Source organism: Papio anubis, chromosome 17 (genome assembly GCF_008728515.1).
Source record: "Papio anubis isolate 15944 chromosome 17, Panubis1.0, whole genome shotgun sequence".
In the NCBI taxonomy this organism is placed as follows: Eukaryota; Metazoa; Chordata; class Mammalia; order Primates; family Cercopithecidae; genus Papio; species Papio anubis.
In genome coordinates, this window is record NC_044992.1 from 49216397 (window position 1) to 49237611 (window position 21215).

The 21215-nt window shown below is 54.0% G+C and overlaps 2 protein-coding genes across 3 annotated transcripts in view; both read right to left on the reverse strand.

The window, feature by feature from the left end:
* Positions 1 to 7181, reverse strand: part of ZNF385C (zinc finger protein 385C) — a 15747-nt gene extending 8566 nt beyond the window's left edge. The window contains exons 1-2 of one of the 2 annotated variants that reach the window (XM_017950747.3): positions 5420 to 7181; positions 1441 to 1551 (exon numbers count right to left, since the gene is read on the reverse strand). In XM_017950747.3, the coding sequence (XP_017806236.1) occupies positions 1441 to 1551; positions 5420 to 5902 (594 nt within the window). In that variant the 5' untranslated portion in view covers positions 5903 to 7181. The remainder of the gene's footprint in view (positions 1 to 1440; positions 1552 to 5419) is intronic. The other variant, XM_009190643.4, reaches the window with a different exon arrangement.
* C17H17orf113 (chromosome 17 C17orf113 homolog) lies at positions 5916 to 20737 on the reverse strand. The gene is made up of 3 exons (XM_021929183.2): positions 17435 to 20737; positions 10487 to 11218; positions 5916 to 8851 (listed from the first exon to the last, which is right to left on the reverse strand). Exons 2-3 carry the CDS (start codon positions 11027 to 11029, stop codon positions 7367 to 7369), a joined length of 2028 nt encoding a protein of 675 aa, XP_021784875.2. The 5' UTR covers positions 11030 to 11218; positions 17435 to 20737; the 3' UTR covers positions 5916 to 7366.
* Between the last annotated feature and the right edge of the window lie 478 nt (positions 20738 to 21215).

The window sequence follows — 21215 nt, forward strand, 5'->3', positions numbered from 1 at the left end:
CCTGTAATCCCAGCACTTTGGGAGGCCGAGGCGGGTGGATCACGAGGTCAGGAGATCGAGACTATCCTGGCTAACATGGTGAAACCCCGTCTCTACTAAAAATACAAAAAACTAGCCGGGCGTGGTGGCGGGCGCCTGTAGTCTCAGCTACTTGGGAGGCTGAGGCGGGAGAATGGCGTGAACCCGGGAGACGGATTTATTTGAAAAATACACAGACTATGGTCAGGCGCAGTGGCTCACGTCTATAATCCAGCACTTTGAGAGGCAGAAGTGGGAGGATAGCCTCTCTTATTAAATACGGCAAACGATGGCTAATACAAAAACTTAAACATTTTTAATAAAAATTTTTTTAAATAATTTAAAATCAAAATACTTAGTCACAGGCCTGTGCCTCTGGATTTATCATGGATTAAAAGTGCTCTGGGCTGGGTGCGGTGGCTCACACCTGAACAGGCAGTTTGAGATCAGCGTGACCAACATGGAGAAACCCCATCTCTACTAAAAATACAAAAAACTAGCCGGGCGTGGTGGCGGGCGCCTGTAGTCTCAGCTACTTGGGAGGCTGAGGCGGGAGAATGGCGTGAACCCGGGAGGCGGAGCTTGCAGTGAGCCGATATCAGGCCACTGCACTCCCGGTGTTCAGTTCCCCTACTTTCGGCCTTCTGTGTAGTTGTTTTATTATTGAAAGTAGGATATTAGGCCGGGTGCGGTGGCTCAAGCCTGTAATCCCAGCACTTTGGGAGGCCGAGGCGGGCGGATCACGAGGTCAGGAGATCGAGACTATCCTGGCTAACCCGGTGAAACCCCGTCTCTACTAAAAAAAAATACAAAAAACTAGCCGGGCGTGGTGGCGGGCGCCTGTAGTCTCAGCTACTTGGGAGGCTGAGGCGGGAGAATGGCGTGAACCCGGGAGGCGGAACTTGCAGTGAGCCGAGATCACGCCACTGCACTCCAGCCTGGGAGCACAGCGAGACTCCGTCTCAAAAAAAAAAAACACACACACACACACACACACACAAATCCTGCCTCTACCCCTCTCACAGACGTATCATGAGAACTATTATTTAAGGTGACGGGCATGATCACATTCTGTAAACTCAGATCAGGAGCTGATGAGATGGTCCCCTGGGACCCGGAGTGGAGGAAGGGCAGTCTGCTCTCTTGCAGAAGGATCCAGAACACAGGAGAGAGGCCTGGGGGGAAGGAAATGGAATCCCACTGGGCTATAGCTGGGCAGAAGGGGAAGGGGCAGAAGAATCTAGAGGAGAGGGTGCGATGGTTAAAGGACCAAGAGTGCCTCTTCTGCAGCCAGGGATTGAAAATACAGACCACAGCCCCTTTGCCACTGGTATTCCTCCCAGAAGGACCCTGAAAGCCCAGCCTCCAGCCCTCTCCCTGCCCAGCCCCCTCCCCAGACCTGCTTTCACTGCTTTGTCTCACCGCTGAGTTGAACCTTAGGTGACAGATGTTACAGGAAATGAAGAGTTTCTTCTTCAGAGGGGAGGGGACCCCAAACGTGTGGCTGATGACAGCTTTCTGGACCGGGTCCATCTGTGAAGGGAGTGGGAGGGCATAATAACTCTGGGGTTGGCTTGGGAAGCAGGGATTGGGGGCAGCACAAAACTAAAGATGACTGAAGTAGGCCGTCGTCAGCTTCTAGGAAGAGCTTTTCCATCCTGTGGATGTTGGAAAAAGAAACACCTGGGCCAGCTGCGGTGGCTCACGCCTGTAATCCCAGCACTTTGAGAGCCCGAGGCAGGCAGATCACCTCAGGTTGGGAGTTCAAGACCAGCCTGACCAACATGGAGAAACCCCGTCTCCACTAAAAAAAATTACAAAATTAGCCAGGTGTGATGGCGTGTGCCTGTAATCCCAGCTACTTGGGAGGCTGAGGCAGGAGAATTGCTTGAACCGGGGAGATGGAGGTTGCGGTGAGCCAAGAGCACCTCCAGCCTGGGCAACAAGAGCAAAACTTTGTCTTAAAAAAAAAAAAAAGAAAGAAAGAAAAAAGAAAAAGAAACAGCTGGCTGGGTGTGGTGGCTCACGCCTATAATCCCAGCACTTTGGGAGGCCAAGATGGGTGAATAACCTGAGGTCAGGAGTTCGAGACCAGCCTGGCCAAGTGAAACCCCTTCTCTACTAAAAATACAAAAACTAGCCGGGCATGGTGGCACGTGGCTGCCATCTCAGCTACTCAGGAGGCTGAGGCAGGAGGCTTGAACCAGAGAGGCAGAGGTTGCAGTGAGCTGAGACTGCGCCACTGCACTCCAGCCTGGGTAACAGAGTAAGACTCTGCCTTAAAAAAAAAAAAAGAAGGGAAGGGAAGGGGAGGGGAGGGAAAAGAGAAAAGAAAAAAAAAGAAAAGAAAAAGAAACAGCCTCTTCCCTGGCTGTCTTTATCTGTCAGCCTGGGCTTCTGCTTGGAAGCAGGGGAATGGCCAGAGTGCCCTGCATGATACTGGGACATAGAACCACGTTCTGGTGATCGCCTTGGCATCTCTTGGTGCCCCTTAGGTCATTTTTTTTTTCTCCTTTGCAATAATCACAACTATTGGGACAGAGTTGTAAACAAGGAGAGGCAGGGAAAAGACAAAGAACTCTTCTGCTGGAATTTCCTCTCCCATTACCCAGGCTTCATGCCTGGACCTGCGGGCTGGGGGAAGATAAGTCCTATCTCATCAGCTCTGCCACTGTCACAGAGCCTGAGGCTGCTGACGACCTCTTTTTTTTTCCCTAAGATGGAGTACTGCTCTGTCAACCAGGCTAGAGTGCAGTGGCATGATCTCAGCTCACTGCAACTTCCACCTCTCCGGTTCAAGTGATTCTCCTGCCTCAGCCTCCTGAGTAGCTGGGATTACAGGCACCCACCACGACGTCTGGCTAATTTTTGTATTTTTAGTAGAGACGGGGTTCCACCATGTTGGCCAGGCTGGTCTCAAACTCCTACCCTCAAAGTGATCTGCCTGCCTTGGCCTCCCAACGTGCTGGAATTACAGATGTGAGCCACCATGCCCAGCCATGATGACCTCTCTTGAGAGAGTGAGAGCCACAGCCAGGGGAGGTGGGGGGCCAGTAGGGGGCAGGGAGCAGCAAGTGGAGGCCTAAGGTTCCCTAAGGAGGAGGATTGTTTCTTTGGAATATTAATTTGGATTTTTTTTCTTTTCCTTACTACTTTTTTATTTATTTATTTATTTCGAGATGGAGTCTCCTTCTTGTCGCCCAGGCTGGAGTGCAATGGCAGAGCCAAGATCTTGCAACCTCCGCCTCCTGAGTTCAAGCGATTCTCCTGCCTCAGCCTCCCAAGTAGCTGAGATTACAGGTGCCCGCCACCATGCTCAGCTAATTTTTGTATTTTTAGTACAGATGGGGTTTCACTGTCTCTTTTTTTTTTTCCTGAGATGGAGACACTCTTGTCATCTCAGCTGGAGTACAATGGCACGATCTTGGCTCACTGCAACCTCCACTCCCGGGTTCAGGCGATTTTCCTGCCTCAGCCTCCCGAGTAGCTGGGATTACCGGCACCTGCCACCATGCTTGGCTAATTTTTGTATTTTTAGTAGAGATGGGGTTTTGCCATCTCTGTTGGCCAGGCTAGTCTCAAACTCCTGACCCCAGGTGATCAGCCCACCTCAGTCTCCCTAAGTGCTGGGATTACAGGCGTGAGCCACCACACCTGGCTTCTTTTCCTTATTTTAAATCATTATTTTCTTCTATAGAATTAAGGCTTAATGTTCCCTTTTCTCAGGAGGTTGGGCCAAATGCAGTTGTCTGAACTTGTCAAGAACCTTCCAGGCTGGGCGCGGTGGCTCACACCTGTAATCTCAACACTTTGGGAGGCTGAGGTGGGAGGATCCCTTGAGCTCAGGAGTTTGAGAGCAGCCTGGGTAATATAGTGAGACCTCATCTCTGCTTATATAAAAATAAAATAAAATAAAAAAAGAACTTTCCAAACCTTCCCAAGAAAAGAAAACAGAGCTTAGAGAGAAGCACATGGGTGCAGAAACTTCCCTGAGAACAGAAAGAGGTTCAAATTCTCACAGCACCCAGTGCCAGCAAGGGGCTCAGGGGACAGGACCTCAGAGGAGAATGGCCTGCAGGGGCCCCCTGCAATTGGAACCATGCCTTTCAACAGTGAGCCTGTCAGCAAGCGACAGCAGGGACTTGAGACCAGAGGACCACCTCCCAAATGCCTCAGACTCCTTAGGACCTCTGTCTAACTCTGGAGGGTGGGGGGAAGGGATTCCTAAGTGTGACTAAGGTGGAGTTTGCCACCATCTGCTCAGGATGGGGCATGCTACATCCATGATTTCATTTGATTTTTCCAAATTTAAAAAAACGGAGATGGTTGCTGATCCCTTATATAGTGAATTAAAATTCATACTACACTTGTTTTTTTTTTTTTTTTTTCTGAGACGGAGTCTCGCTCTGTCGCCCAGACTGGAGTGCAGTGGCCGGATCTTGGCTCACTGCAAGCTCCACCTCCCGGGTTTACGCCATTCTCCTGCCCCAGCCTCCCGAGTACCTGGGACTACAGGCGCCCGCCACCTCGCCCGGCTAGTTTTTTTGTATTTTTTAGTAGAGATGGGGTTTCACCGTGTTAGCCAGGATGGTCTCGATCTCCTGACCTCGTGATCCGCCCGTCTCGGCCTCCCAAAGTGTTGGGATTACAGGCTTGAGCCACCGCACCCGGCCCATACTACACTTGTTATGCACACACACGTACAAGAAAATGTACAGACCAGGACACATACACAGCACAAAAGCTTCAGGCAGTTACAAATGCTCAGACAAGCAGAACAATTCACACTCATGCACACAAAGGGCACATGACCACAGGTAAACTCACAATCACCCAAACCACACAAAAACATATGCTTAGAGGGCAGATACACGCCACACACACACTTAAAAGACACAAGGACACAACAAACCCTCAGGTTACACAGGCAAATACCTTAATTACATAAAATTACCCACACACAAAGAGTTGTTTACAAACACACGCTGAACACCAACACACAAACTCACATCCACATATAACATACAAAGACCTACAGAAACTACAACAGAAAGGCACAGGTCAGTTACACACACACACACACACACGTCATCCACAGGAGCGCCTACACAGAAGCTCAAGTGGAATGCACAGGCTACAGGCTCTTGCAGGCCCAGCAGCTATGATGGTGGGGGTGGGGAGAGGGCTGACACCATCTTGTTCCCCAGCCTAGGAGAGAGCGGGGCCCTCTCCTGGGGTCCCAAATAGGTGTCCCTATTTGGGGAGCACCTATCCCTTCTGAGGGAGGTTGGAGAACAAGCTCCTGGTTAGACCCAGCTGCTGAGAGCTGGCCCCTGAGCCCAACTTCCATGCCCACCCACAAGCTTGGGTGCATGCCCCCACCCGCCAGCCCAGCCCATACCGTGCTGAAGTTGGGGAAGAGACTGAGCGGGGCAGCGCCATTGAAGTGGAAGGCGAGCAAGTGCTTGAAGTCCAGCGGGGGCTGCAGAGGCCTGGTGGGCAGGGGCAGGGAGGCCAGCAGGGGGCTGGGGGCGCTGGAGGCCGGGCCTGCTGCAGGAGGAAGAAGGGCACGGTCTGAAATGGGCTCTCTCCTACCTCTGTAGCCAGGACAAGAGGCGGATGGGCTCCCTGGGTGTGGAGCTGGGCAGAAACCTGTATCTCTCTTCACAGAGTGGCACCAGCCAGACCCAGGGTGATTACAGCCCCCTTCCCTGTGCCCTTCCTTCCCACAGCTGGGGAAGCAGAGGCAGGGAGTCCACAGTTGGAGGCTCCCAGCCCAGAGGGATGACCCTCCCGCCCCTACTGAGGCAGCATACTGAACCCCAGGGCAGCCCAGCCAAGAGAGGGGCAGAGGGCTCTGGGCAGGCCCGTCACACACCACCATGGAGACTGCATGGTGTGCTGGGATTCCATTGTATTGCAAATTAAACTCAAACCCAGGGGTATTAGGGAGAGGCCAGCTCTCGCCCCTGTCACTCTCTAACTATCCTCCCTCCCTCCAGATCCCCAGGCTTTCACAGCCAGGGCTGACAGGAGGGAATGGGAAACCCATGGGCTCTGAAGGGATGTGTTCCCCAGCTCTGGTGAGGTCTAAACTGCTTCCCCCAGGAGGCAAATAAGCCAGCGTCCCTGGGTTGGGCCTTCAGGCCAGTCCTCGGAGGCGGCAGGTACAGCACTGTGGATTTGCAGTCTGTGGTCTTAAAGGTCTGAGGCAAGGGCAGGGGAGGGGTAGGAACTTGGAGAGCAACTGGACTTTGAGGAATAAAAAATTAGAAAAAATAAATAAATCCAGCCCATCTGGGGCATTTTTGGACCCTGCCATTGCAAAACCAAAAGTAGTCCTTTTAGATGTTTGTGTGGTAACACTATGAAAGATAGCATAGGTTTATTTCACATTTGTAGGTTTTATGTCTATATACACAGTTATACACAGAAAAGGCCTGAGGCAGCCCACTGGTGAGGAGGGGAGGAAAGGAAACACTGTCTCCCCGGAACCATTGGCCCTTGAACCACCAGCTTGGGTACAGAGAGGACACTGTGCTGTGTGTCAGAAACAAGCACGGTCATCTACTCCCCAGTCAGAGCTGAAGAGAAGAGACACTGCCGGGAGTGGGACTAAGAAACAGCCAAGGGCAGGGCGCGGTGGCTCACGCCTGTAATCCCAGCATTTTGGGGGGCCGAGGCAGGTGGATCGCTTGAGGTGAGGAGTTCGAGACCAGCCTGGCCAACATGGTGGAACCCCGTCTCTACTAAAAATATAAAAATTAGCCCGGTGTGGTGGTGGGTGCCTGTAATCCCAGCTACTCGGGAGGCTGAGGCAGGAGAATTGCTTGAACCCAGGAGGCAGAGGTTGCAGTGAGCCGAGATTGTGCCAGTGCACTCCAGCCTGGACGACAGAGCAAGACTCCATCTCAAAAAAAAAAAAGAAAGAAAGAAAAAGAAAGAAACAGCCAAGGACCAGTGTCCGTTCCCTCAGCCACTCAATTCCCAAGACCTAGTCTTCCTCCCCCAAGCCAAGAACTCCCATATTTCTGGGGGGAGCCCAAACTTGGGCCGAATCCAGAAGGAAAAAGGGTGAGCTACTCCTCATCTAACTGTGTAAAGGCCAGGAATGATTTAGGGTGCCCCAGATCCTAGCATCTCTGCCCACCCACCCAGGCCCCTCTTGAACCAGTCCCTTCCTCCACAGCCTACAGGGTGGGGTTGGTGGGAAGCTCCAGAAGGGTGGGTGGGTGGCCTCAGGCCCCTGGGAGGCCACAGTCAGCAGATCATCTTGGGTGCAGCATGGTCAAGTCTAGGTTGGCCCTAAGGGCCCCAGGCTGGCTGGGCCGAGAGAAGGCGGCCACCCTCAGGTGAGCTGCGACCCCAGGAAGCCCTCTCCCCACCCACTCTCTAAGAACTCCACAGCCAACCCAAAGTCAAACTCGTGCAGCGGGGGCCCATCCACTGCGATCTTCACCACGTGGCCCCCCCGGCCTTCCCCGACCCCGCTCTGCCCCCACCACCGCAGCTCCCGGCTGCGGCCGACCTTGTCCAGCAGGCCAGCGCCCGCGGGCAGCGCCAAAGCCAAGGCGGCTAGGGCAGCGAAGTCGGGGAAGAGCTCGTGCAGCTCCGAGTGCGCGCACGCCAGCTGAGTGCACAGGGCCCGCGGGCCGAGCCGCCCAAGGCTGAACACCACGCGCTTAAACAGCGCGAAGTCCCCTAGTGCCCGCTGGCGCACCACGGCAGGCGCAAAGCCGCGCAGCAGCACCCGCAGCGCCCCCTCGCCATGCGCTCCCAGCTCCTCTGGCGCCTGAGGGTAGCGGCGGGGGTCGAAGATCGCCGCGAAGGCGGCCACGGCGTCCAGCGAAGGCCCGGGGTAGGAGTCCTGTAGGCCCTTCCGCATGGAGTCCAGAAAGGACCCCCGGAGCCACTCCAAGCCCCGGACCGCAGCCTCTGAGTAACCGAGCAGCTCCACGCCGCGGTAGGTGCAGCGCCCGCTGCTGGTGTCAGGGTCCGTGGATGCCAGTTCCTGCAGGAAGCCCTGGAGGCGGGCCCCACCTGAGCAGCGCTGAGCTTGGAGGGAGGCCGCAGCCGCCATCACCAGGGGCTGCAGCAAGGCCATGTCCGGCTCTTCTGCCTGCAGGACAAGGGAGAGCTTCTGCACAGAGGGCAGGGCATCCAGCAGCAGGTGGGTGAAGGCCACGAAGGTGAACTGGCGCAGGGCCAGGGCCAGTGACCCCGCCACAGGTGAGGCAAGGGCTGCAGCCTCCAGGGTGGGCACCAGGCCAGGCCAGGCCTCTGCCACTGCTTCCACGACAGGCAGCAGGGAGGCCCAGGGCACTGGCCGAGGCCCTGCCAAGTCAATAGCTGCAAGGTCCAGTGCTGCCCGGAGCTCAGGGACCAAGTGGGAACTAGGACCACCATGGAGGCGGAATAGGGCATCCAATATGCTCTCATATTGACCCAAGTAGGCGGGGGGCTCAGGATCTGTGCGGCCAGGGAGGCAGTGCAGCTCTGCCAGCAGTGGGCAAGTGGCCCGGAGCTGTGGGCCCACACTCCCCAGGCGCTCACTGGGGAGGCTTGAGCTGAGCCAGGCCAGCTTGGGTGCAGATACGCCGAAAGCCTGCAGGATGTCCAAGAGCTGGCCAGCAGTGGCCTCGCCCTCCTGTAGCTCCACACTGCCCAGGAAGGTGGTGGCAGGCTGGCCATCACAGGGGGACACCGAAGTGGCAAACAGGGCCAGGCTGTGTGACTCCGGCCAGTCTCTGGTCTCATCCAACACCAGCCCCACATATGGGGATGCCTTCAGGCGCTGGCAGGCCTCTGTGTGCAAGACACTGGCAATGGCCACCTGGGACAGCCAGGAAGAGAAAGGGAGGGAGGACTGAGTTAGGCTTGTCCTGAGAGGCGGAGGCAGGCAGTGCGGGGTGGTGGAAAGAGCCCAGGCCTTGAGGTCACACAGACTTAGGGACTAATCCTGGCTTTGCCACTTACTGGCTGTGCTACCTTCGGCCAGTCACTTCACCTCTCTGAGCCTCAGTTTTCTCACCTCTACAGCTCCTGACGTCTCTAAGAACAGTCCTGCCACCCTGGCTTCCCACCACATCCGGTCTAGTTTTCTAAGCTCTTATACCTGCTGTCAGCTAATACCAGCCCCAAATCTTCTCAAAGCATTGTTGTAAATTATAAATGTCAACTTTTGTTGTGGTGAAAGCACTTTATGAACCATAAAGAGCTCTAGGAAAGCTAATTTTTTCACTGTGTTTTTCTATAGCATCATCCTAGTCTGCCCTATTCCTGGGGGTCTCCCTCCACTGTCCAGCTCAGTGATTAACTGATAGGCACACTCACTCCCAACTCCCAGTTACCCTGGGTCCCAGCTGTATGCTGTTTCTCTATTTGTCATCTCTGTAGGATGAGATCCAACTCCCCCACCTCCAACCCAGCCCACAGGACTCACACAGTTAGTACCTAGGACAGAGCTGCAATCTGCATGTCTCCAGGGGCCATGTGAGTGATACTGAGCTTAGAGAAGGCCAGGGATAAGCCAGAGGGAATGCCCTGCTCTCCAACTCCAGCACATCCTGCTGTGAGAGCATGGGGACCTTGCTTTTCAATATAGTCACAAATATAGATTTTTATATGTAATCTGAGTTTTTTTTAAGTTGAAACAAATTCGAGTTTTTCAAAAACACTATGAAAACTAATTAAACAGGCTCGGCACAGAAAACAGCCCCAAAAGAAAACTAAGTCAGAAGTCATTTCCATTTCCATTCCAGCACTTTGGGGGGCCAAGGCAGGAGGATTGCTTGAGGCCAGGAGTTCAAGACCAGCCTGGGCAACATAGTGTGACCCCATCTCTATGTTTAAAAAAAAAAAAAAAAAACAGAGGCCAGGCACGGTTGCTCACATCTATAATACCATCACTTTGGGAGGCTGAGGTGGGCGGATCACCTGAGGTCAGGAGTTCAAAACTGGCCTGGCCAACATGGTGATACCCTGTCTCTACTAAAAATACAAAAATTAGCTGGGTGTGGTGGCACATGCCTGTAATCCTAGCTAATAGGGAGGCTGAGGCAGGAGAATCACTTGAGACAGGAAGGCGGAGGTTGCAGTGAGCTGAGATTGCGCCACTGCTCTCCAGCCTGGGTGACAGAGCGAGACTCCTCAGAAAAAAAAAAATTAAATACATCTGTGGTCAATCAAGCCTCCAGACCACCAGTTTGCAACGTCTGATTTAGCTAGTGAGAAGAGTGCCCCTGTTCCCGCTAAAGACAAGGCCTGGTCTGGCCTCTTCACTGTTGTATCCCTGCAGCTAGCCCAGCACCAGGCACACAGTAGGCCCTCAGGGAAGGTTCTGAAGGAAGAAGATATGAATGAAATGCCCTAGCTGCTCCCCAAGGGCCTGGCATGCTGGGGCTGTTCCCAGGTGGCTCAGTGTCCTCCCTTCCCAAGCCCTTCCCCCATACTTCTGGCTGTCACCCACCTGCATGTCCCTCACCCTCCTGGGACTGTAGTAATCGCCATGCTCTGTGCCCAGCAGTGCCTGGCACAGGTTGAACCTCTGCAGCTCGAGCAGGGCAGAGCAGCGGTCGTCGGGCACATCCTCCTTTGCCATGCAGTACACGGTAGTCAGCACAGCCACTTTGGCCGGGTCTACCTCCACCTTGACGCCCCTGGAGGCGGGGGTCGTAGTCAGGCCTGGGCAGGCCTCTCCGCCCTCAGCCTGGCCCTCAAAAGGGGGCTGGCCCTGGTTGACAGCCAGAGCCTGGCGGTGGGCTCCTGAGGTCACGTGGCGCAGCAGGGCGTGGCGCTGGAAGTTGTCAGTGCCCACAGTGAAGGCGTTTTCGGCTTTGCCATGCTTGTTCCGTACCAGGGCCTGGCGGCACTCGAGGCAGAACATCAGCTTCCGCTCATAGTCAAAGTCCAGCCAGGTAAACTCCTCTTTCCAGTGCTCGTTGAAGTAACGCTTACACTTCTTGTTGGAGTTGGAGGCCTCTCCCGCTGGTTTCTTCCCTGGGGGCACCATTCTTGCTCTCTGAGCAAGGAACTCCCAACCCCCACCTGAATGCTCTTGCCCCCCTGCCTCCCCCCAACACAGAGGCACCTCCCTTGACAAGAGGAGTTGATGGGGAGGCGGGATGGGGGCAGCCCACCAGGCTAACAGGGCCCATCCATCTCAGCCTGAAGAGTTTATTCCTGCTCCGTGGGTGGGAGACTGGAGATGAAACAGACAAGGGAGAGGTGTTAGGGGTCTGTCATGGTAGGGGCAGTTTAGGGTGGCGTGGTAGGCTCCATGCTGCCCACAGAGTCCTCCCAGCTGAGGGGTGGAGGGGCTCAGTGGGGCAGGGGCTCCAGGCAGTGGATGGAGTCATGCAAAGGGCCCTAGAGTGTTATCCAAAGCAGGGAGGTGTGGGGACCCCAGCCCTCTCCCAGGGTCTCAAGGCACTGATTCGCTTTGACTGCTGAAGCATCTCAGAACTGGAAAGACTGGCATCACCTAGGCAACTGCATTTTATAAGGGGGAAACTCAGTCTGGAGACAGATAGTGGTTCTCAGGGCCCATGAGGAATTCGTAGTGAAACAGGACTAAAACTCAGAACTCTCAACTCCTAGCCCAAAAGATGACTGTGCCCTTCAGCCCACAGTCATCTACTTCATCAGAAGGAAATCAGGCCAGGCATGGTGGCTCACTCCTGTAATCCCAGCACTTTGGGAGGTGGCTCACTTGAGCCCAGGAGTTCAAGACCAGCCTGGGCAACATGGCAAAACCCCATCTCTAAAAAAAAAAAAAAAAAAAATTAGCCAGGCATGGTGGTGCATGCCTATAGTCCCAGCTATTGGGGAGGTTAAGGCGGGATTGCTTGAGCCTGGGAGGCAGAGGTTGCAGTGAGCCGTGATGGCGCCACTGCACTCCAGACTGGGTGACAGAGCTAGACCCTGTCTCAAAAAAAAAGAAAAAAAAAAAGGATGGCCGGGTGCAGTGGCTCATGCCTGTAATCCCAGCACTTTGGGAGGCCGAGGCAGACGGGTCACCTGAGGTCAGGAGTTCGAGACCAGCCTGACCAACATGGAGAAACCCCATCTCTCCTAAAAATACAAAATTAGCTGGCATGGTGGCGTATGCCTGTAATCCCAGCTACTTGGGAGGCTAAGGCAGGAGAATCGCTTGAACCCGGAAGGCAGAGGTTGCAGTAAGCTGAGATCACGCCATTGCACTCCAGCCTGGACAACAAGAGCAAAACTCGATCTCAAAAAAAAAAAAAAGAGAAATCAGCGCAAAGCTGATTCTTGCCAAGCTACAGGAAGATGTGCTTTCTCTAAAGCTGCCTTCCTTACACACACAGGTGCACACAAACTCACACCCACACCCACTGGTACTGTGGTTCTGGGCCAGGTAGCCCAGACCTGGGGCCCCAGACTGAAGGCAGGTAGCCGGCTGCCTCTACCTCCCTCACTCTGCCACCTCCCCAGACACAAGGCCAGGATGAGCAGTTCAGGATTGAAAAGCCATGTCCAGCCATTGGCCAAAACCTGCCAAGTCTACCTTTTTTTTTTTTTTTTTGAGACAGAGTCTCGCTCTGTCACCCAGGCTGGAGTGCAGTGGCATGATCTCGCTGGGATTACAGGCGTGAGCCACCACGCCCGGCCTTAACTCTACCTTTTAATTATTTATCCAACCTGTGTCCTCCTCTTCATGCTTAACTGTAACTACCATTTCCGGGATGTGAATTGAGGCCCTGTGCTAAGTGCTTTACAATGATCCAGGGCAGACCCAGACGACTCTCCGTGGCTGAGACATTATCCTTTTGGAGAGGAGAAAACTGAGGTCAATGACTTTAACTGGCTTGCTTCAGGTTTCATAAGCAGTAAGTAGCTGAGGCTGAATCAGAACCCATGTCCTCCTGACCCCAAAGGCTGTACTGAGACCCTGGTCTGTACCATCTCTCTCCCTTCAGCTGCCTAGCCTTGGTCCAGTTCAGGCCCTCACGGTATCACTTGGATCATTGCAGCTGCCTCGGTCTCTGCATGGTCATTTCCCCCAGACTCATCCCTCACCCAACAGTCAGAGACAGCAAGCTCACACACAGATCCAACTGTGTCACTCTCTGGCTTCCACCTCTTTACTGATATCCCACTGCCTAAGTCTACACACCTCACCACAAGCCAACAAGGCCCTCCCCAGGCTCTGAATGCTTCTGTTAATAGAGCCTCCCGCCACTCCTGTCTGCCCAATCAATTCTGAAGGCTTGCATTCCCAGTGGACACCAAGCTGTTACTTTGTCCCTGTCTTCATCCTCTGAGCCTAGAATTCCCTCTCCCTCCTCTTTCCTTACTAATTCCCACTCATTGCCTGAGGGCAGCTCAGGTATCCCTTCTGCCATGCTGATCCCTACAACCTGGGCTGGTAGCCATCCTCTGGTTCCCCACAGCTCCCTATGCACGAGTCTTCATGACACAATATGGTGAATACAGGGATTCTCTATATATCTCCACACTGAGTTCCTAGAAGCCAAGACCATGTTTGTTCATTTTCATATCTCTAAGTCCCTGTCTGGGGCTGGGCACACAGATACCTCTCAGTAAAAGTTGGTTGTTTAAAAGAATGAAAGGGCCAGGCATGGTGGCTCACACCTGTAATCCCAGCACTTTGGGAAGCCGAGGTGGGAGGATCTTTTGAGCCCAGGAGTTCCAGACCAGCCTGGGCAACATAAGGAGACCCTGTCTTTACAAATAAAATGTTTTTAAAAAATTAGCGGGGCATGGTGGTATATGCCTGTAGTCCCAGCTACTCAGGAGGGAAGATCACTTGAGCCCAGGAGTTCAAGGCTATCATGAACTATGATCATGCCACTGCACTACAGCCTGGGCAACATTGTGAGACGCTGTCTCAAAATAAATAAATAGATAAAATTTTAAAATAAAAATAAAAATATGGGAGGCCAAGGCAGGTGGATCACTTGAGCTCAGGAGTTCAAGACTAGCCTGGGCAACACAGCAATACCCCATCTCCAAAAGATAAATAAATAAAAATTTAAAAATAAAATAAAAATAGAAAACAATGCCAACACATTAAAAAGGAATGAATGGATTCATTTTGGCCACCTGAAAGAACTCGTTTCTGAGATTGTCAATTAGATGATCTTTTCTCTCTTTTTTTTTTTTTTTTTTTGAGACGGAGTTTCACTTTGTCACCCAGGCTAGAGTGCAGTGGTGCAATCTCAGCTCACTGCAACCTCCAACTCCTGGGTTCAAGCAATTATCTTGCCTCAGCCTCCCAAGTAACTGGGATTATAGGCACGTGCCACCGTGCCCAGCTTTTTTGTTTTTTTGAGACGGAGTCTTGCTCTGTCGCCCAGGCTGGAGTGCAGTGGCGTGATCTCAGCTCACTGCAAACTCCGCCTCCTAGGTTCACGCCATTCTCCTGCCTCAGCCTCCCAAGTAGCTGGGACTACAGGCGCCCGCCACCACACCCGGCTAATTTTTTGTATTTTTAGTAGAGACGGGGTTTCACCGGGTTAGCCAGGATGGTCTCGATCTCCTGACCTCGTGATCTGCCTGCTTTGGCCTCCCAAAGTGCTGGGATTACAGGCGTGAGCCACCGCGCCCAGCCCCGGCTAATTTTTTTTGAATTTTTAGTAGAGACGGGGTTTCACCATGTTGGCCAGGCTGGTCTCAAACTCCCGACCTCAATGATTTGCCCATCTCAGCCTCCCAAAGTGCTCGGATTACAGGTGCCTGGACCAATTAGACGATCTTAAGCTCTGAGACTGCAGTAACTGTCTTTGTCCACTTAACATGTATACCAGTGTGCTGTGTGGAACCAGCACATAGTAGGTGGGTAAAGCAAGGGCAGATGAGGAGAGTTCCAGGACCAGCTGGTTCGGTGTAAGGAAAGACTGCCAGATGCAAGTAAAACTCGTTGGCCCTCTTCCTTGGGACTTCTTTTTTTTTTTTTCCCAGACAGAGTCTCACCCTGTTGCCCAGGCTGGAATGCAATCTCAGCTCACTGCAACGTCTGCCTCCCCGGTTCAAGCGATTCTCCTGCCTTAGCCTGGGCACCACACCACTCCATCCAGCTACCTTCCTGGCCTGTCTAGACAGAACTCTTGATCTGTCCTTACAAATATGCTACTTTTGGCTCGATGTGGTGGCTCACACCTATAATCCTAGCATTTTTGGGAGGCTGAGGCAGGAGGACTGCTTGAGCCCATGAGTTTGAGACCAGCCTGGGCAACATAGGGAGACCCTGTCTTTACCAAAAAAAAAGAAAAGAAAAGAAAAAAGAAAAAAAATTAGCCGGGCATGGTGGCATATACCTGTAGCCCCAGCTATGCAGGAAGCTGAGGCAGGAGGATTACTTGAGCCCGACAGTTTGAGACTGCAGTGAGCTGTGATCACATCACTGCACTCCAGCCATCCTGGGTGACACAGCAAGACCCTGTCTCTAAACACAAAAACAAAAGCAAATATGCCCCTCTCCCAGTCATCCTTGTCTCAGGAAATGAAATCCATCCTTCTTCCTAGGTGCCTTGGCCAGAAACCTGCCCTTCAATCCCTGCTCTCTTCCACATCCAGAACCCGCTCCATCCACAGGTCCTGTTGATTCTCCCTCCAAAATCCACTTCTAACTTGTCCCTTCTCTCCACACCACTGCCTGGCGGCCTTGTCCAGGCCACCTTTATCTTTTGCCTGGACGAATGCAGTTGCTTCCTGATTGCACGCTGGGTTTCTACTCTTAACCTCTCTTAACCAGAGGGGAGCTTTAAAAAATATAGCACTTTAGTGAGCCGAGATCATGCCAGCCTGGGAGACAGAGCAAGACTTCATCTCAAAAATTTATATATATATTGCTTTAGACCCCTCCACAACCACCCACTCCTCTAAGGCCAGTGCCAGAATTCCTTTGAGGTCTGCCAAATGCCCAGGGTTACTGACCTCTCTGGTGGCCACTTGTGTCTCCCTTCCTTTCTAGTAACACCACCCTTCTCTCTGGGTTCATCCAGAATGCCAGGTTCCCATCCCTCAGGTCCTTTGCCCATGCTGTCCCTTCTTCCAGAATGTTCCCAGCTGCCCTCCCAATGCTTTAGCTGGCCTGTTTCATTTCCCCTTTGGCCTTAGCTTAACCATCGATTCCCAGGAAGTCCCTTCTTTTTTGTCATTGCTCCCTGTTTGTTCTCTCCATTGCATGCTCCACAGATTACAAATCTCTGCTTCTATCTTGTGTAGTTCTCTTGCTTCATCCTCTCTCCACCCTCCTTCTCATGCACATTCCCTTGGGGCAGGAAAGGTAACTAACTTCTTCATGTCTGAATCCAGAGACAGGTACAGTGCCTGACACGCAGCAAGTGCACCACACAATTGGGCAGTGAATAAGAAAGAGCAGGTCCCCAGGCAGAGAGGGCAGTGGAGCCAGCCCTTGGGCACCTGTTGGGTGATTAAAACAGCTACCTTTGACATTCTTTCCTCCCAAGATCCTGTGATTCTATGACCTTGCCTAGCCCACTACACACAGGATCTTAGAATGGGGGCAGAGGGGTGCAAGAGCAAGGTAATGCCCTTCTGGAAGTTTGTCAGATCCTTTCCATGTACCTCGAAGCTGCCTATCCTGCCCATTCTGCAGAACAAAAGCGCAGGTAGGTAGAGCCCAGAAAGATGGAGATTCTAAAACGGCTCTGTCCAACAGAGCAGCCACTGGCCACTGCAGCTGTTGTAAATGCAGCTGTTTAAATTACTTAGAATTAAATAAAACATTAGCGTTCAGCTCACACCAGGCACTTTTCAAGTGCTTAGTAGCCAATGTGGCTAGTGGCTATTGCATTGGACAGCACATTTCCATCATCCCAGAAAGTTCTATTGGACAGAGCTGCTCTAAACAGGTCAAATTCCATTAACATTCTCCCCACCTCAACCTCAAGGAACCAGGCTGGGTGGAGTGAGGGGTAAACAAAACTCCATAGGTCCAGTTGTGACCAAGGCTGACCAGGGGGGCACACTTGTTGCAGACCCAGGTCTCCTCTCACCTCTCCACACCCTGACCAGCCGGATGGGAGCAGGAACAACTTGACAAGGGCCCCTCGGCATGTAAGCCTCAAACAGTACTCATGTGGCCGCAGGATGTGGGTCCCGAGCCTCCTCCCCGGACCCCTTGCTTTGGGACCCCACTAACAGGAGTCCAGCTCTCAGCAGAGTACGGCCGGGCGCCCCCTGCTCTGGCAGCCCTGGTGAGAAGGGGCTCCCCTGCACCCCGTCTCACTCATCCTCCCGCGGGCTGGGACGGGGAGGGCTGGGGAACTTCCTCTGGGGGGCGCGTGGTGACAGAGCCCTCGGTGGGCCCCGCAGAGGCACCGAGCCTCCGCCCGCCCGTCCCGCCCGCTCCGAGAGGGGGCGCCCAGCCCGGCCCGGCGCCCCCGCCCCGTCCGCTAGCACTCACGGAGACACAGGAACCACCATCTTGGGCGGTGGACGCTCTGGCCGCGGTCTCCTTGGGCTCCACGGAGCGACAGCAGCCACTAGCGGCAACGGGGGCGAAGAGGCGCCAGCAGCCGGCGCCGGCCGGGGTCGCGGGCAGGGCGGGCGGCGTCCCCGCGCTCACCTGGCCGCGCCCACCTGCCGCGCCTCCCGCCCAGCTCGCTCAGCCCGGCCCCGGCCCCAGCCCCCGGCCCCTGCCGCCGCACGCGCCGCAGCAGGAGCCACTGAGGCTAGACCGCAAGCAGCGCGGTGCCGGGGTTCATTCGGTCCGCGCATGTATCCGGGGTTCCTCGAGGGGCTCACAGCCGTAAGAGACAGACAGGTAGAGCGCCATGGAGGCTGCAAAGTGCTCTGAGAGTTTAGAAGCAAGTGCTTTGGGATCACCAAGGAGCGGGCGATCAGCTGAAGGTCTGCAGGGAGGGTCAATTAGGGTTCGCAGCATTCTGGGTAAGTGAACTATTACTAGGGGAAGGGCACTCCAGGCCGTGGGATGGCAGAGCAAAGATCTCCTCTGGAAGTTGACAGGTCGCTGCAGGTTCATGAAGAATTGGGGTGGGTGGGGGCAGTGCCTATGCTGGATGGCTCTAGGGGAATGCTGGGGATTTGGACCTTCCCACCTGATGGGGAGCCTCCTTGGGAGGAGTTGGAACTGGGAAGCTCATTGTTTTAGCCTAGTGAGTTATTTGCAGTGGGGTTGACAGAGTGGGGAAGAGGGAGGGAGGTTGGAGTGACCTTTTTCTAGAACTCTGATACACAGCCGACCCTCATCCCTGTCTGCGTTACCCTGAGAGGTGAATTGAGGAGGTTCCCTGCAGGAGGAATGTGCTGTTGTGGCACCCCAACCCTCCCAGACGTGGAGGTGTGGAGTCCAGAGGCCTGGGATGGAGCTCCAGTCATATTTAACTCTGAGGCCTTGGACAGGACACTTAGCTATGAGCCTGTTTCCTCATCTGTAAAGCGGGAATTACAACCCGGGGAGGAGGCTAGGACAGGACAGAAATGGGTCTGAAGACCAAATGCGGTGCTGGGTGTGGAGGCCATTCAGAGAGGGGGCTGGACTGCTGCTGTGGGTCAAGGGAATGTCAAAAGAATGACCCAGTCTCCCTTCCAGACAGCACCAAGTCACCCAGAAATGCCTTCCAGTCCCCTCACAATTGGGTACACTGCTCTTCTGCAAAAGGCCTAGGGTGCATGTTGATTTGAGGTCCCAGCCCTACCAGTGGCTGCTGGGAACTCCTCCGCCCCAGCATCCTCCATGCAGCACTGCTCTGTGCCACCCACCGTCTGCCTCTGACATTCACTGTGAACCCCAGCCCCAGGGCTGCTGGGATGGTGCGCGAGTCACATGCACACACACGTGTGGCCCCCTGACTCCTGGCTACACTCAAATGAAGGGAGCCACAGCCCCCACAGCTGCCCCTGAATGGCACCACACAGCCCTCAGGTCCAGAATTCTGCACCCCAAAAGGGTCAGGTTGGGGGCAGGTCTTCTTGGATAGCATTTTGCTGCAGAACAGCCACCTAAGTGTCTTGGAGCAGCCATGGCTCATTAGCCAACTGCCTCAAGAGGGTGGGGTGTGGTCAGACGTGTGAGCAAGCCAGACCGAGTACAGGAGAAGAGGCTGCCCCCAAAGGTCCAACCGAGGCTGGGGCAGGGTATAGAGCAGAAATCTTATGAAATAACATCACCCTGGCTGCCACCAAGGGACAAGATCTGGGAAAGCCACATCCTGCTATTTTGCCATAATGGGAAAAGACAGACAGACACACACACACACACACACACATGAGCATAGAGACACACAACCTGAGGCCCATATCACCCATGGATAGTGGCAGGTATAGACATCAAGGCACATACATACATACTTCCCCCCACAGTTAGACCATGTATTCCATCTACACATGAGATGCATATACATATGGAGGTGGTACTGATGCCAAGATACACAGATACCCATGCTGGCCGGGAGGCAAAGGCAGGCACACTGGCCACACAAGAGCATGCATGCATACACAGATGGGCACAAGCAACAAAGACATACCTGTGTATACATATACCCAGAGAGACAGATGCACATGAATGTGCAGACCCCTACAAATGCAGATATAGACCAAGGACAGCAATGGGCACACAGCGGCACACACCTTCACAAAGATAGTTGCATGTACACAAAGAGCCATATGCAGATGCAGAGACTGGTGTGCACACACACTCCCCTTACAAAATTAAATGCATTGGACTTAAAAGAGCATATCTCCAAACAGAGTCTCTCTCCCACTCCTTCTCCCACCCCCCACCCCTAAGTCATGGGGCAGACGATAGGGTCCTCCCAGAGGCACATGCCTGCACACAACACATCTCAAATAATGACACTGCCATTTCTATCATGGATAAAACCCAAACTTTGCGAAGAATATGGGAGTCCAGGGAGAGAGAGCCAAAGTGGGGAGTGAGAGGTTGAGCCAAGACATACTGCATGCCCACTCCCACCGTGGCCAGGGGCTTCCTCCCCACATTCTCCAGAGTCCCTGAGCCACTTCTGGGTCATCTAGCACTCAGGATGTGCAGACTCCCCTAAGCTGGAGGAAGACTGCAAAGCCCAGTCACAACAGAAACTCTGCCCCCAGTGCCACTGCCTCCAGGCCTTTTCCCCCAGTGAAAGGGTTCCCCCAAACAGCCTTTGATGGGTGATGGCTGTCTCCCTCAAAAAAGGCCAGGCAACCCTCTGTGTGGAGAGGTGAGCTGGCAGACCATGGATAAAGACGGGGAGGGGGGCATTGGTGTGGACCCCAGTGCAGTGGCCGGATCTCAGGGAGGAGGCACCCTGATTTCCATCTCCCTCTGTCTGCTTCTCTCTCTTTCTCTGCTGCAGTAACAGCTCCCTCGTCACTCCCCTCGGATGTCTCCTGCTCCCCTGGCCCCTCAGAGGCAGTTAAAGGTGAGGTCTGATACATGGAACCTTTGACACGGGCTCCTGAACAGGCATCTGCCCAGATGTCCAGCACCCCTGTTTCCTGCAGGGTGGACCTCCAGCTCCCCACCATTCCTGCCCCTCCTTTCACCTTTGTTCTCGGCCAGAGTGGGGGCTTCCCTGCCCAGCCCTGAACCTGGGAAAAGGGTTGAGAGTAACTGGCTACTGGTGTCTCTGACAGACAACTTTTGGGGGCCAACTATAGCCGGAAAGGATTGGGCTGGGGAGAGGGGAGAGGACCACCCTCACCTAAGCCCTCTCCCCACTTCCCAACCCAGGTGTCCTCAGCACTCACCCAAGAGCATTCTCTGCCTTTGGAGACACCGCGGAGCGCAGAACGAGGAGCAAATGAAACCCAGCCAGAGTGACAGAGGGAAGGGGGGGATATGAGGGACAGGAGGGGAGGGCGCGAGGGAGGGACTCCTGGTTCTGCCTGGAAAGCAGCGTCGTTCCAGGGCCCTGTCTGTCTTTGCCAGGAAGGAGCTGCCCATTCTCTGGTTTCCCCCATCCCCTGGTTTCCCCCATCCCAACCGCAGGTAGAAAGAACAGGGCATGCTTATCCCCCAGGGGAGAAGTATGGGGGCAAATGTGCAGACCAAGAACTGGGGGAGGGTATCGGGGAGCATCCCTCAGCCCCCACTCCCGGAGGATTCCCTTGCCTGGGGCCTCTTACACTGAAGCAAAGGGTTGGAAGGGCTGACTTTGTCCACAGGGACCTCCAGGGAAGGAGGAGCTGCTGGCCCTGCTCTGCCTGCTGGATGGCTCTTG

Coding starts and splice junctions, on each gene's coding strand:
- C17H17orf113 (XM_021929183.2), bottom strand. CDS start 11,029: ATGGTGCCCCCAGGGAAGAAACCAGCGGGAGAGGCCTCCAACTCCAAC. Junction 8,852..10,486: donor GGAGGGTGAGGGACATGCAG/GTGGGTGACAGC, acceptor TGGCTGTCCCAG/GTGGCCATTGCCAGTGTCTT.